The 16723-nt window shown below is 42.6% G+C and overlaps 1 protein-coding gene across 3 annotated transcripts in view; it reads left to right on the top strand.

Annotated features, from left to right (window-relative positions):
• The window catches only part of SLC14A1 (solute carrier family 14 member 1 (Kidd blood group)), a 29001-nt gene extending 12635 nt beyond the window's left edge, over positions 1-16366 (top strand). For all 3 annotated transcript variants that reach the window (XM_075993486.1, XM_075993487.1, XM_020282274.2), the window contains 5 exons: positions 462-654; positions 3079-3226; positions 3444-3578; positions 12191-12240; positions 14295-16366. In XM_075993486.1, the coding sequence (XP_075849601.1) occupies positions 462-654; positions 3079-3226; positions 3444-3578; positions 12191-12240; positions 14295-14468 (700 nt within the window). In that variant the 3' untranslated portion in view covers positions 14469-16366. The remainder of the gene's footprint in view (positions 1-461; positions 655-3078; positions 3227-3443; positions 3579-12190; positions 12241-14294) is intronic.
• The last annotated feature ends 357 nt before the right edge of the window (positions 16367-16723 follow it).

Below are 16723 nucleotides of genomic sequence, written 5' to 3'. Positions count from 1 at the left end.
CATTCCTTGAACAGTTTCTCTGTTCCAAAAATATGAATAGATATGCTAAAGACATGCAGAAACGACATATGCCACATTCAGGATGGCTGCCTCTGGTGAGGAGGAAAAGGCATTTGATCAAGTAGAGTTACCCAGGGGGCCTTAACAATATAGATATTTTATTTTGCATATCTTAAGTGCTTCAGAAATATTTTGAAAACCTTGGTACATAAGGCACTCTGAGCAACTCCGGAGTATAATTTTTCAAAAGCCAAATAAGCTAAGAGTTTATTTTTGACTTTATATAAGAATTATTGTCTTGACAGTAGGATTTATCCCAGGTTTTTCCTTCTGTGGGAAGTTTAAAACACAACACTTTAGGGACATATTGGCAGATGAAACAAAGCTCCTCCATAGCATAGAGATTCAGTTTGTCAGCCTGGCTTGTCACATGCTCATTCTTCTTCTCTGTTCTTTTTCAGTCCAGTTTTCTCAAGCGCGTTGAACTCTGTGCTGTGCAAATGGGACCTCCCTGTCTTCACCCTCCCTTTCAACATGGCTTTGTCCATGTACCTCTCGGCCACGGGACATTACAACCCATTCTTTCCAGGCAAACTGTTTGCACCTGTATCCTCAGTTCCGAATATCTCCTGGCCTGACCTCAATGCCCTGGAGGTAAGATACACCATCATCTCACATTCCCCTGCCTCTGGAAGGTACCCAGTGACCCCCTGAGTAATTGTCCATGGATATCAGAGTCCCCTAGATGTTTAGCTGTAGGGTGGCCTTTCTGCCTTCATCTTGCCATCAAAAGCATTTGTTCTGCTTCAGAGCTTTTGGATGTAAGGGAATTTTTTTGAATGACTATTTGGCCAAAGCTAATTTCTCCTCCTTTTTTCTAAATATCTTCAGTGCTAGCTCCAAAGAACTGGATGCTCACTCTCAGAGCTCATTGCAGAACCTCTCTATTCTGCTTTTTGTTATGGTTTATCTCATAGAACATGTACAATAATCTAGGGTTCTCAAGCCTTGGTAGGCATCAAAATCACCTAGGGAGGTTTTTAAATATCAAAGAAGGCTTCATCTCAGACCCTCTAAATCATAATCTCTGGGGGTTGGGACTTGTATGAACAAACTGTCCAAATTGTGATGTGGACTGGAGTTTGAGAACCACTACATCACAGGTTGTATATGATGTAGCTCTTCTAGATGGGCACAGAGAGATCACACATAGTTTAAAAAACCTGGTTAACCCAAATCAAATTCCAGCTCTTCCTGTTGGTGTTATTTAATAAATCTGCTTACGGTTTCTTGATTATTGAGAACAAGAGAACACTTGAAATTAGAGGAAAACCAAAAGAAACCTTACCTTTTTAATGTGCAAAAGACTGGCTCTCCCACTATCAGGTTATGAAACACCTACTTTGCTGAGTGATCAAAACACATGAGGAGCCTTTTCTTTAAGTAGCCTTTCTCAAGTAGCCTTTTCTTTAACTTCTTGCCCAGAAAATGATTGGGAGCATTTGGAAATAACTCAGAAGGAAAAATCAAAGATGTATTAGAACTACCCATAACAAACAATATTATAAAATAGCATGAAACTATCTAGAACTGCACTGTCCAATACAGGAGCCATTAGCCCTGGGTTACTATTTAAATTTAGATGTAAATTAGTTAAAAATCCGGTTCCTCAACCTCACTAGCCACACTTCAGATGCTCAAGAGCCACACATGGCAATTACCTACTGTATTGGACAGCACAGGATAGAGACTACTCCATCATCTTGGAAAGGTCCATTGAACGGTGCTGATCTGCGCAGTGGAGTCTTGTCCTTCTCACCCTGAACCCATCAGCCTGTCACCAGCACACTTCTTTGCCATCTCACCCAACCCAACACCCCATGGCTACCAGAGGGATAGTTCTGCCATCAAGTTCTGAGATAAAAGCTGTCTTTGCCAAGCTCCGTGGTCAATTAATAGATGAAATAGGAAATGACCTTGTGTAGACATGAAGACCCAGCATGGGCTGGAAGAATTTAGAGCCCTTCTTTGGGCAAAGTCAAAGTCACACTGTGGTCCACTGCACTGAGCAAGGACCAAGCCAACATATGGAAGTCAATGGTACATCCAGCCTAATACAAGAGGACAGTCACTGCCTCCAGAAGGTCCTTGCCAGGAGGTAACATGTAACCTAGAAATGGAGGATTGGGCAAGATGGTGGTGCTGGGGAAGGCGCCTTTCTGTAAATGGTCTTGCTCAACAAGAAAATGTCATGGGGAATTATGCCTACCCTGGCCCTACCAAAAGTTTTGTTATAAAAAATGATCATTGGTTGGCTTAAGTCAAACCCTATACCTTCTTGAGAACTACCATTCTGTGAACATGTTAGCTAAATTCAGTCTTCAGCCAGAGTGTAGACTTGTGACATTTGCATGTATTTTTTTGTTTTGAGGCCTGATTGACAGTTACTAGTAACTGAATAAGCAAAAGATGTTTTGACTTACTCTACATTCCACCTAATAACAGAAGGGTAAATATGTCCTTGATTCTTGAACTTGCCAATAATTTCTTCTACATCGTAAATAAGATAACCCAGCTTCTGGTCTCCAGCCTTAGTGTAAGCAACCAAGTCGCATAGCAGTAATAATATTTCTATTGAACATAGAGATGCATTGATGGATTGCCCTCAGCACTGATGGGCAGTTGAAAGCAAAAGAGGTGTCAGCTGTGCCCCCGGCCATCCTCAGTGGGAAGTGTGGCAGATCCCTGCAGCCAGGAGCAGTGACAGCAAACCAGGAGCTTAGCAGTAACCAAGGCTGAGTGTTAGTGCAAGCAGGAGAGCCAGTGAGCAGGGAGGAAGTTTCCAGAAAGTGTGTTCACCGTGTGCCAAGGAAGGGCCGATGTATCTCTGGGGATAAAGATGAAGAATGACTGGGATTTTTCTGTAATCAAAGAGAGAAAGAATTTTTTAAAGCAGTAACACTGATCTTGAAAGATAAGGCATGTTAAATCTAAAATTACATTGTACGAGTTTGCCAGGGTCCTTTGGGTTCCTATAGAGTTGTTTTAGTGGCCTCATTTATTAAATTTTTTTTGCAGTTATTGAAATCTGTGCCAGTGGGGATTGGGCAGATATATGGCTGTGACAATCCATGGGCAGGGGGCATTTTCCTGTGTGCCATCCTACTCTCCTCCCCACTCATGTCCCTGCATGCTGCAATCGGGTCGTTGCTGGGCACAGCGGCAGGTAAGCAGAAGACTCCTTACCTAGTACTGAGCACCTCCTCCATCCCACGCATTGTCTCGGGCGTCTTCTGTGCTCCAGAGCTGCCTTGAGGTCTCTGCTTCCTAGGGACCAATGGGAGCTCTCAGCCTGCTTCCCCCTGCCCTCCCACCCCACCAGACTCCTTCCAGCGCATCCTGCTTTAGTCCCAAGTTCTGACCCCTCCTGTCTTGCTTAATAGGACTCAGCCTCTCGGCTCCATTTGAAGACATCTACGTCGGACTCTGGAGTTTCAACAGCTCTCTGGCCTGCATTGCAATCGGAGGCATGTTCGTGGCACTCACCTGGCAGACCCACCTTCTGGCTCTCGCCTGCGGTGAGTATCCCATGCGTCTTGCCGCTCAGGGCAGGGTTGCTCATGACTATGGGTTCAAAATCAAAAACAAGCGGTAACAAAGGACTGTGTGAGAAATTAGGGCTGGGATTCCAGTTTGGGCCAACTTGCTACCTATGTAAGTGTGTGAATAGGACAGCGACATCCTCTAGGAGTATTAAAGCTACCTCGGCCTACCTCGCTGGTTACTGTGAAGACAGGAGCTTGCTGCATCCAATTAACCATTCTAGAATATGTGCATCTTGGGGGATAGAAACTTGACTTGTCCTGTGTTCTTTATACTAATTGTTTAACCGCAAAACCTCAAAGGCAGGGGTCCTCAAACTTTTTAAACAGAGGACCAGTTCACTGTCCCTCAGACTGTTGGAGAGTGCGCACTGTGGGTCCAGGACGAGTCGGCTGCTCAGCAGGACAGGCAGCGGTGGCAAAAACACCCGGAGAGCTGGATAAATGTGCTAGGCGGCCCTCATGTGGCCCACGGGCCATAGTTTGAGGACACCTGCTCAAAGGAAATAACTCAAGCTAAATACAGAACCTTGTCCCTGGGAGAGTCACATGTGGCCCTTGGAATCACATTAATCCAGCTGTTCCAAAACTCGAACATGCTTCGGAGTCAACTGAAAGATTTGTTAAAACACAAATTGCAGGGCCCCATTATCACTTTCTGATTCAGTGTTCGGGGAGGGGGGAAGAATTTGCATTTCTAGTCAGTTCCCAGGCTGACGCTGCTTTTCTGGGGACAGATTTCGAGAACCTCTGTGTTAATCCTTTCTGATTCCGAGTATTCTAGCCATGCTCAGCCTGTCAGAGCTAGAAGGCATTCTGGAGACTTCCACTCCATCCTTTTCATTTCACTGTGGGTACTGAGGCCAGAGAGGTCAAGGGATGTACTGAAGGCCATCCGGTCAGTTAGGGGTAAATCCACACCTGGAATCCACTGTTGCCAACAGCCCCCAGAGTGACTCCCACTACACCCCTCTGTGTCCTGTACACTCAGGCCCTGAGGCAACCCTTAGGCTAAAACAGACCTCACATAATTGGAATCTGAAAAGCTAGTGGATTGCCCAAGCTGATTACAAAGGGAGGCTTTTTGGCCCATAGCCCCTGGTGTTCCTAATTTAATGCAAGTAAAAGCATTTAAGATGGTATTCTGGAGTGGAGGGAATGATAATCCCTTGGAGACAAAAGGGTGAAAGGATTAGTGGAATGTGGAGAAATTGTTACTAATTTAGTGGAAATATATGTCTAGAGTCTGTTTATCACCAGATTAATCAAGCCAATATATCTAAGCAGTCATTAAAATGGCGGGCCACTGCCAGGCAGGATTTGGACCAGATTCCTACCTTGGCAGGAAAGGGGATGGGACCAAGGGTTTCTAAGATCTTGTTCAGTTTTGACCTGATGCTCTAGCGAGGTTAACAAAACTCAGGTGGCTCTGGTGTTGCCGTTTAGATGTCATTTTGTCAACCTTTTCACAGTTACTCACCTCTTTCACCTAATAGTTCTACCAAAACTTCACGTTCATTCTCCTTTTTTGTTCACAGGCTTAGGGAAAGGGAGAGAGTTAAGGACAGATTCCGTGGCCACCTGAGCACAGCTGGATTAGAATCTTTTATCTCACAACCTGCCATCTTTATTCTGAGATGGGCTTAGGGTTTCAAACCTTTATTTGGGGTGCATAGCTTTATGTTTTCTGTAGGCGGTAGCAGCAAATATGTACCAAGCACTCGTGATACAGCCCAGACAGCACTAGGAGGAGTGAGGGGTGTAGAAGCATTAGGTCCCCCGCATTTCTTGAGGACACAGTGCCGCTGTCTTGCGGACAGTGGAGGGGAGAAGCCAGGTGAGGGAGGGAGCCCACGGGAGGCCATGCCATCTTGGTAGCTGAACAAGGAGAAATCTACAGGACAGGACTCTCTGGGTGAATGTTACAGTTCAAAATCATCGAATGCCTCCTGGCTTTTCCATAAATCCTAAAAAATGAGAGGAGCGATTCTGTTTAGTGGAAAGGATGGTGTGTACGGGCCAGCATGGGGACAGCCTGAGCACATCCTTTAAGTTTAAACAGAAACCATTTGGGGCACAGGAGGTGTTGGTGAGGTTTTGACACACCATGGAGAGGGATGAAGCCAAACACGTTTGCAGAGGTGTTTGCCTAAAGAGGAAATATCCTTGTTATTTTCTTAGTTATATTATTTTCTTATTTCTTTACTATTTTCTTAATTATAGAAGCAGTACAGGTTTGTTGTAGGAAATAAAACAAAAATTCAATCAGTATAGAAAAGTATAAAGCAGAAAGTGAAAATACTCCATCCTACTCCCAGGTAGAACTTTTTTGCCTCCCTTTTTTAAGGGCTCTTGTGATTACATTGGGTCCATTCGGATAGTGCAGGTTGATCTCCACTTCAAGGTTTTTAGTCACAGCTGCAAAGTTCCTTTGGCCATGCGTAACAACCCACAGGTTCTGGGATGAAGAGGTGAACATCTCTGGGAGGCCATCATTCTGCCCACCCCCACTGCCGTCCTTTGGGTAGATCTGATTTCTCTACCAGCATAGCCTAATGGTCAAAGTAGTGAAGTGAACTAGCTAAGAGCTCAGACCCTGGTGCCAGGCTGCCTGGATTCATATCCCAGCTCTGCTACTTAACAGCTTTATGAACTTAAGCCAAAGACTTAACTCTTCTGTGCCTCAGTTTCCCCATCTTAAAAAAATGGGGGTTACAGTATTTACCACATAGCATTGTTCGGAGGATCCAATGAGCCAATGTGTATATAAAGCACATAAAACATAAACAGTGTCTGGCACTTGGTAAACACTCCTTAAGGGTCTGGAAGTAACTTTCTCTGGTGGCTTTGTGTAACTTATTAAGATCAAGTTTGTCTATTCACCCCTCTCGACTTATTTTTTTTTTTTTTTTTTTGAGACGGAGTCTCACTCTGTTACCCAAGTGCCATGGGGTCAGCCTAGCTCACAGCAACCTCAAACTCCTGATCTCAAACAATCCTTCTGCCTCAGCCTCCCAAGTAGCTGGGACTACAGGCATGCGCCACCATGCCCAGCTAATTTTTTGTATATATTTTTAGTTAGCCAATTAATTTCTTTTCTATTTTTAGTAGATATAGGGTCTCACTCTTGCTCAGGCTGATTTTGATCTCCTGACTTTGAGCAATCCCACCTCAGCCTCCCAGAGTGCTAGGATTATAGGCCTGAGCCACAGCGCCCAGCCCCCTCTCGACTTCTTAAGTTTGTCAATACTTATATCTCCCCAAGTGTGAACTGATAGCTTAGCCTGCTTTTCTTCCTCTGGGGGGACCATCTCCTAACAACTACTGATGCCGTTGATATTGTGCACAATTTTTATTTTCGATTTGTAAGTATATGCTTTTATTTTTTGGTACTTGCTTATTTAGGCAACCATAAGCTTTATTATTAAATAACGTGCTTATTCACTCTCACTCCTGATGGCTCATATTAACCTGTGTCTCTGTGTCTTCTTCCTGGGTTCCTTCTTCAAAGAGGGTTTCAAAGAAGGTTTTGCAAGGTAAACTTTCAAAGACCCTGAATGCCAGAGAACATCTTTATCTCACTCTTATTTGAATTTTAGTTTAGCTGCCTGCAAAACTCTAGATTTAACTTTTTTCTCTCAATACTTTGAAAATTGTCTTCAAACTCTACTCCATTGTCTTTTTAAACCCCAAATTGCTATTAAGATGCCTGAAAATAATCTGATTCTTGTTAGAGGTGATTTTATTTTTCTCTCTGGACTCTTAGAGTTTTCTCTTTACATATGAGATATATATATATTTTTTTCCCACTATTGTCTGTCTATATGTGGGTTGTTTCCTTTTTGGTGCTACTAGGCACTCACAATGTGAGTGCTCATATCTTCCTTTAATGCTGAGATATTAGCAGTGTTTCATTTCTCAAATCTTTTCTTTTTCTTTCTTTTCTTTGGGGGAATGGGGGACAGAGTCTCACTTTGTTGCCCGGGCTAGAATGCCATGGCATCAGCCTAGCTCACAGCAACCTCAAACTCCTGGGCTCAAGCAATCCTCAGCCTCCCGAGTAGCTGGGACTACAGGCATGCGCCACCATGCCCAGCTAATTTTTTCTATATATTTTTAGTTGGCCAATTAATTTCTTGGTATTTTTAGTAGACATGGGGTCTTGTTCTTGCTCAGGCTGGTTTTGAACTCCTGACCTTGATGATCCTCCAGCCTTGGCCTCCCAGAGTGCTAGGATTACAGGGGTGAGCCACCACGCCCAGCCCTCAAATCTTTTCCAATTATTTTTCCCTCTCCTTCTGGGACTTCTAGTATTTGAATGCAATACTTTTGTGTTAATTTTTTCATAACTATTGACTTTTTCTTAATATTGTCCATCTCTTTCTCCCTTCATGAGGCCCTCCGGTTAGATTGATCAACTGGATCATTCTTTGACTCTCACCATTGTGCTGATCACGCCTTCTATTGAGTTCTTCGCCTCCGGTTCATTAATTAAGCTCTATCAACTGTAGGTTGTTCAGTCTGTTGCCCTTCTTTTATGGTGTTTGCTGTCTTCAGATGTCCCCGGAGCTTATGTTTACTCAGGATATCAGCTGTTTGGGTGGCATCTCTGAGCGGGGAGTAGAAGCCCAGGGCTGAACAGGCATCTCTTCTGGTGCATCTGAGGAGTTGGGGGAGGGGGAGGAAGTGCTATATTGCAGGGTGTAGAACCTCCAAGCTCAAGACAGCAGAGATGGCTGGGGTGTAGGTACTTTCTACGACAAGTGCCCTCTCGCTGGGAGAAGTTCAGATGGCTTCTAGTTCAGAGCCATTACCAACAGTGCTGCAAGAAACATTTTTGGTATAAGTATCCTTATGTACTTTGTACAAGTATTTCTGTAAGATGTATTTCTAGAAGCCGAATTGATAAGTCAAAGGAAATGCCGATTTTAATTTCCATAGATGCCAAATTCATCCCCAAAAGGGCCATACCAATTTCCATGGCTACCAACAGTGTGTGACAGTGCCCATCTGGTCCCCAGTGGGTGCTGTCAGACTTTTTAATCTCTGCAACATGAATGTTTGGGACGGACCTCCAGCCCCTCTGGGAAAGCAAATCTCACATGTAAAATGCCGCAGCAAGTTTCAGCTTGACCACCTCACCCTGACACTGCCAAACAAAAGCCCAACCTTGACAGTCAAGGTAAATAAATAACAGACATTTATTACAGAGCTATTCTTTTATTGGGTTTTTATCAGGAAGTGGACTTAGAAAACTCTGATAGAACCTGGCAGTGCTGCCTTCCCAGCCTCTAAACCAGAAATTGCACAGCCAGAGAATTCCTCAGTGTCGCCGTTTTATCAGTAGACGCTATAAACACAGTCTATATGTCTTTTCAACGGTTGTGTTATCAGAGGAGGACTCACACGTGGCAGTCGGTTGGAAGGGACACTGTCTGTGAAAAGCTGAAGTCCAGCCTTCCCTTCAGTACTCAAGGGCCTTTTCTTTCCCTGAGCTACCAAAAAATGCTGTCAGGGTCATTGCCTACAAGCTGCCCATGGTGTGCAGAATTCCCTCTCTAATGTAAGGCTTTCCCAGTCCTCCTCAGCGAGTCTTAATTGATGGGTACTGACCACTAACTAGTCTGACACTTCTAGCAACTTAGGAGATCACTTCAAAACACTGTAACAATATGAAACGTGAAAGTGCCAAAAGTGAGCCTTAGAAATGTAACAGGTATTTTTTTTATTTCAAACTATTACAGGGGTACAAATGTTTTTAGTTACATGGATTGCTTTTATAATGCTTGAGTCATGGTTGTAAGTGTGCCCATCACTCAAATAATGCTCATTGTACCTGTTAGGTAGGTTTTTCCCTCCTCCTCCGCCCCACCCCTCCCCCACTTGATTTCCATTGAGATTTACTTCCCTCTGTGCACATGTGTGCTCATCAGTTACTTCCAATTTCATAGCAAGCACATGTGGTGTTTGTTTTTCCATTCGTTAGATACTTCACTTAGGATAATGGTCTCCAGTTCCTTCCAGATTATGGCAAAAGGCATTAGGTCATCCTTCTTCATGGCTGAGTAGTATCCCATGGTATACATATACCACATTTTGTTAATACATTCATGAATTGATGGACACTTGGGTTGATTCCACACCTTTGCAATTGTGAATTGTGCTGCAATAAACATTTGAGGGCAAGTGTCTTTTTGATAAAATGACTTATCTTCCTTTGGGCAAATACCCAGTAGTGGGATTGCTATATCAGAATCTCCATACTGTTTTCCATAGAGGTTGTACTGATTTGCACTTCCACCAACAGTGTATAAGCGTCCCTTTCTTTCTGCATCCACACCAGCATCTATTGTTTTTGGACTTTTTAATAAAAGCCATTCTAACTGGGGTAAGGTGATATTTCATTATGGTTTTGATTTGCATTTCCCTGATGATTAGTGATATTGAGAATTTTTGCATATGTTTATTAGACATTTGTCTACCTTCTTTTGAGAAGCTTCACTTCATGTCTTTTGCCCACTTTTTAATGGGGTTGTTTGATACTTTTCTTTGCTGATTTGCTCGAGTTCTTTGTAGATTCTCATTGTTAGTCCTTTATCGGATGTACAACTTGTGAATATTTCCTACCATTCTGTGAGTTGTCTGTTTGCTCTGTTAATTAGTTCCTTAGCCATGCAGAAGTGTAACAAGTATTTTAAAAAGAGCAATGATAATAAGATCTCCTGTGCTCAGGGGAAATGTTCTGACAGAGCTGGTCCTCAAGAGAGCAGGGATGGAGTGTCCCTGGTGCTTAGCAGTGAATAGTTGCTGAATTAATTAATTAATTTAATTATTTAAATGAATGAAATTGATGAAATCAAATAGAGAAACCCTTCTAACCCAAGCCAAGAGCGCCCTTCTGTTCAGAGCAGTATCTCAATCCCAAGGTGAAAGGGATGAGTTTACAGCTGCTGTTTGCAGAAATACATGATCTCACTTGCGATTCATCACCTCCCTGTAAAGCAGATCTTCAAGTTGCCTTTTTACAGATAATGAAACCAGATCCTGAGAAATTGAGTGATTTGTTATACAACAAATAAGATGGCAGAGCTGGGATATGAAACCAGTACTGTTTCCAAAGACCAGCCCTTCCCACTAGCATGAGACAATTCAGCTAAGAAAGAATTCATTATACTATTGAATGAGCAACACCAAGATGAAAAGAAAAAAATATTGATAAAAGGACAGAAGTCTGTATAGTAAAGTAAATGAGGCTCACAGAGTGCTTCCCACCTTTTCCTGATGGGAAGATAGCTGATGTGGTTTCTCGCCAAACATGAAGACAAGACGGTGAGTGTGTGACAGTAAGCTCTGGTGGCCTAAGTGGCTGTGTGGCCGTTGTATGGAGGGCATTTTTCAGGCTGTCCTTGTGCCATCCAAGGGCTTCCCTGAACCTCCTTAGGCCCCCTCTTCAACCAAAACTAAGGAATTAATGATCAGCTAGTTGAGATCTTTGTTTTTGTTGTTTTACATTGAAAGTGATTTTTTTTGCTCACTCAGTATAAATAAAAACATAAGATGTTTATTCACTGACATTAATGTATTTGGAAAAATGTTATCGTGGGGAGGAATCTCAAATTTGTGTTCAGTTTCTTCTGTTCTCCTAGTTGTTACCTTGCTATTTTCATATACCATAGGATTTTTTTAGTATAATGTGCTGCCAAAGTGAGCACTGTACCATGATCCTTTGTAGCTGTGAATTGTAACCATTAATATGAGAATTCTAGATGCAGTGAGATTGTATACAGACCATACTATTTCAAGAAATATTCATAAGTTTCATTTTAATTCAATTATGCTTAGTAAAACAAAAGGGAAATGTATTTGCCATGGAAGGCCTTCCCTTAAATATTAGCAGTAACAACAAAATAATAACCACAAAAAAAACCTTACTTTTATGGAGCCCTTACTGTGTGCTAAACACAAACATTATTTCCTCTCATGCTCACACCAACCCCATGAGAGAGAGATTTTTATCACTTCCATTGTGCTAGGGAGGAAATGGAAGCTTAGAACAGAGTTCACAGAGCCCGTGGTAGAGCCAGGACTTGAACTCAGAGCTGCCAGCTCTAGGCTCATGCGTGCAGCCAGGGCGCTGGGCTATCCGGTAGGATGTGAGAGTGTCCTTTCCAGAAGATTTATGTTGGAGGGCAGTCTTTCCTGTGATTAAAAGTGCATCTAGCCAGGCGCGGTGGCTCACGCCTGTAATCCTAGCACTCTGGGAGGCCCAGGCGGGCAGATTGCTCGAGGTCGGGAGTTCAAAACCAGCCTGAGAGAGACCCCGTTTCTACTAAAAAATAGAAAGAAATTAATTGACCAACTAAAAGTACATATACAAAAAATTAGCCGGGCATGGTGGCGCATGCCTGTAGTCCCAGCTACTCGGGAGGCTGAGGCAGAAGGATCGCTTGAGCCCAGGAGTTTGAGGTTGCTGTGAGCTAGGCTGATGCCACGGCACTCACTCTAGCCTGGACAACAAAGTGAGACTCTGTCTCAAAAAAAAAAAAAAAGTGCATCTACCAAGCATTCTTCTTTCCTCTTTTTTGTAGCCCTGTTCACCGCCTACCTCGGAGTCAGCATGGCAAACGTAATGGCTAAGGTGAGTTTGCTATAATCTCACTTTAGCATAACTGACCAGCTTTCAACTAAATGGAAAACCCTCCTGAAGCCCACCTGGGTGGTGTCCAGTGGCGGGATCCACGGCCGGGGTCCCCACCACCCTCCTCCTGCTGGAGCTCTCTGGCCTCCCTTCCAGCATCGCACTCAACTTTAGTCCAAACTGCAATCACCCGGCATGTCACAAATGCCAGGTTGCTAGGTTTAAGCATAATGAAACTTAAGTTGTATAACATTATCAAGTTCATAGTCTAACTCTGAGTGATAAGAAGTTGCCGTTAGAATATCTTTTCCTTAAACAGAAAGTCAGAACTATATAACAGTTGAGAAACCAGGAAAGGGAGCAACAAGGTAATTGGCTAAAGATCCAGATGTTGTTGTTGTTGTTAATCTGATCAATAGTTTTTCATACCTCTTGTCTTTTATTAAATCCCCAGTTATCAATAAGAATTATTCAGACCCAGGTCCTCCCTGAATTACTAATATTTAGTAGGCAAATTCTTTTCCTATTAAGTGCTACCTGGTACTCTTTCTCCTCTTCAGCCCCATACTCTTGCCCATTGACCTCCTTCCCCTCCCCTGAGAAGCCCAGTCTCCCTAACTCATGTCTCAATGCCCTGAACTTTTCCTTACCTGCCATTGCAGGTGATGCAAGGCCAGTTCTGACAGCTCAGTCCATGTTGATGTGCTCATGGCTGCCAAAAAGTCAAAGCAGTATCTGGCCCTCTCAGAAGCAGCATAGAGATTTTGTCTGGGAGGTTCCTTATGGAGACACCATGTCTTTATGGTGGAAAGCCGAAGTCCCATTGCAGGCATGCAGGATGGGGAGTACATCAGAGCATGTGGGGCCTTCACATTCCAATAAAGAAGGTTTACAGGCATCTGCCCATGGACCAGAATGGGCAAGCTACACAACGGTCAGCTAGAGAGACTTTGAAAAACACAGATTCTTAGGCCCTGTCCTCTGACATTTCTTTTTTTTTCTTTTCTTTTTTTTTTTTTTTTTTTTTTTTTTTTTGAGATAGTGTCTCCGTTGCCCTGGCTAGAGTGCCATGGTGTCAGCCTAACTCACAGCAACCTCAAACTCCTGGACTCAAGTGATCCTTCTGCCTCAGCCTCCCAAGTAGCTGGAACTACAGGCACGCACCACCATGCCTGGCTAATTTTTTCTATGTATTTTTAGTTGGCAGTTAATTTTTTTCTATTTTTTTGTAGAGATGGGGTCTCACTCTTGCTCAGGCTGGTTTCAAACTCCTGACCTTGAGCGATCTGCCCACCTCGGCCTCCCAGAGTGCTGGGATTATAGGCGTGAGCCACCGAGCGCGGCCCCCCTGACATTTCTGATAGAGTAGGTCTTCTATGATGCTTGGCCACTTGTTTTTTAAAAATAACTCCCCCAGATGATTTGCGTGTGCAGACAGGTTAGGATACTCCTACACTCCATCACACCCCAGGATCCATGCCTAGGGCCAGAGGTAACCAATGGTATACGCTCAGAATTGTGTGAGTTGCCATGGATAGCACAAAGAAGGACCTACCCTCAAGGAACTTAGTGTCTGTTTGAGAGACACAATGGAAAAAAGCAAAGCAAGTAGAGAAAAAAAGCAAAGCAAAAGAGCAAGACATAGACTGGGCAGGAGTTGGGGTCAGAGAGGTCACTATAGGCTGGACTAGTCAGAGAAGGCCTTGTGGATGTGATGTGTGGTCAGGACCACTAGCAGTTTGCAAGTGTCATCTCCACATGTTCCCAGCGCCGTCTTTTCACAGTCAAGATAGGGTATCTGGATGCATGAGAAGGAGAGAAAGACATGCAAGGTAGAGACATAACTGGCCACCCTAAACATTAGATGGAAATAGTCCAACTACTAAATGTCCTGAGATCTTTGACTCAGTCCCCACAAGCATAGGCAGAGTCCAGGGCAATACCCCCAGTGAGTCCTCCTCCTGGGCTGAATGGGAACAAGGGGGGGTGCTCTGTGCACCTTAGCTTTCAGATGGGATCTCAAATGAGCATGTGTCCTGTCTCTTCCTCCCCAGGTTGGATTGCCAGCTTGTACCTGGCCTTTCTGTTTGGCAACGCTACTTTTCCTCTTGCTGACCACAAAAAACCCCAACATCTACAGGATGCCCCTCAGTAAACTCACTTATCCTGAAGAAAACCGCATCTTCTACCTACAAACCAAGAAAAGGATGGTTGAAAGCCCTTTGTGAGAAAAACCCCATCCACAGCCATGGTCGTGAGTCATTTCTGACTGACTGTTCCAGTTGACCTCCAGGGTCTCAACAAAAACAACTTTCATGCTAACCCATCAGCATTCTGTTCCTATGCTCATTTTGTATTTTTCTTTTCAACTCCAGGAATATCCTCAAGCATGTGGGAGCCACATTCAGGTGATGTGCTCCGGCATGGAATTTTAAACCCTAGAGGGGGTTGGCGCTAAGACTGCAATGTACATAAAGTCAAAATGCTCCAACAAAAAGAGGAAGTGAGACCAGAGCTAATTATTGATATTTATTGATATTCTTGGCGTTTAGTTGGCTAGATGATGTTCACAGTATTAAAAATTAAGCTTTATAAACCAACTAAGCCTTATGGAATTCACAGTCGGAAAATCAAAGTCAACCCACAATTCTCATATGAGCAGTCTGGCTTTTTAAAATCAATACAAGTTACACATTACAGCTAGGGTCAACATCACTGGGGTACAGGCTGATAGCTGAGGTTGTTCCCCATTTCCTCCCCAGAGTAGTCTCCATGCTGTCCCTAGCGTATGTGGCATTCTCTTTCAGGAGATAGTTGGGTTTTTTTCAGACTGAGAGCTATAGGGGCAGAAAGGGATTTTGTCAGTCACAATTACTCTGTCATTTTTCCACTTTGTTTGGAGATTGCAAAGAATTTTTTTTACGTAGAGATTTTTTCTCTACCTAAAGGATGAAAAATGATCTGTTTTCAATGAGATAAAATAAGAGCAGTTCTTGGTCTAAATAGTTCCTAGACATCTAAGAAAAGTTACACATTGTATTTATGAAATACTCAGCTTAGCTATTTTTACTTTAACTCCTAAATTGATTTTGTAGATACCACAAATGCACAGAATCATCATCAACTGGTAAGAGCCCTTTAAAGTTACATTTTTAATTCATTTGTGGATGGGATGCCTTATAAAAACTAAAGGTTAAGGTCAGACTGCTTATGAGTGTGATTTTTAGAAATCAATGAATTTCTTACTTAAAAAAAGAACTTATTATTTTCTGCACACTCACAATATTTTCTCTCAGAAACCAATAGTATTTGAACCACCCAAAAGAAATACAGGTAAGAAATTCTCCTGTTTTTCTCTTTTTAATTTATAAGTTATCAGTTCTATAAAGGTTCTGTGACCAAACATGCTGAAGATGGCAATGGCAAGTTATGCTCATTAATTAAGTAGTATCCACTTAGTATTTTGGAGGTTGGAAAAGTGAAACTTTGGAATCCTGAAGGTTTTTTCCTCTTTGAGTTTGCAGTGCTCAGCATACAATATACCATTTGCTGAATGAATAATCAGGAATAGGGAAGTAAACCTAAAAATATTTTAGGGAGATGTTCACTTCTTCCTTTTCTCAGGAAAACAAACAAGCAAACATTGTTCCAAGTTAAAAACCCCATGATCAAAACCTTTTGAAATTATGGATTTGCAACTGTTGTAAGTATAGGGATATTCCTGTGGAAAAACTAAATTTTCAGTGTTTGAACTGAAATCTTCCTTGTTAGGGAATTTGTGAAATAAGAGCAAGGGGAAAGAAACAAACAAAAAAAGCTTAACCAAAGATGAGCAGTGAGGAATCCAGGCTGTGCCTTAGTGAACCAGAGGACTCTAAAATGGACCCAGGGCAATCCTCAGAACAGCTCTGATGTGCTCATTGCAGGGTTGTCTTGTGCACTCACACAGATTTGTAAATAGGAATGTCTTAAAGCCTTGTACATTGTCTGATTTAAATGGTATTAATTCTCTCAAGCTATTTTTGTTACTAAGTATTATCCCAAAATTGAGCACTTGTATTTTTTTCCTATTGTCTGTATAACAAATTTCTACACAAGTATATGAATAAATTATACTCAGAGCTCAGTTTTGTGTAATGTGCCTTTTATAACCATCATTTATATGAATGATCACATGCATAAGTATGTGTTGCTTATATTTCATTGTGCTAGAATACTTACTCCTTTCTCATACTTGGTAATGGTACCAGACGTGTAGTTGAGCAAATCCTGTTCGATTTCAAATTGACAGGCCCACCCGTACCCTTGGGTGTCCTCTCAACCTTTCTTTGTTCTCCTCTCTCAGAGATGAGAATAAATTGCTGAGGACAGCTACAGACATTACCCATCAGAACAAATAAAGTTTAGCCATGTGCTTAAGTTCTAATTTTGTAAGAAATAAGTTGGATCCAGCTGTCTTTTATAAACCAGTGAATGTGTATGA

This window comes from Microcebus murinus, chromosome 17, assembly GCF_040939455.1.
Source record: "Microcebus murinus isolate Inina chromosome 17, M.murinus_Inina_mat1.0, whole genome shotgun sequence".
NCBI lineage: Eukaryota > Metazoa > Chordata > Mammalia > Primates > Cheirogaleidae > Microcebus > Microcebus murinus.
This window is presented reverse-complemented; position numbering and strand designations above follow the sequence as displayed.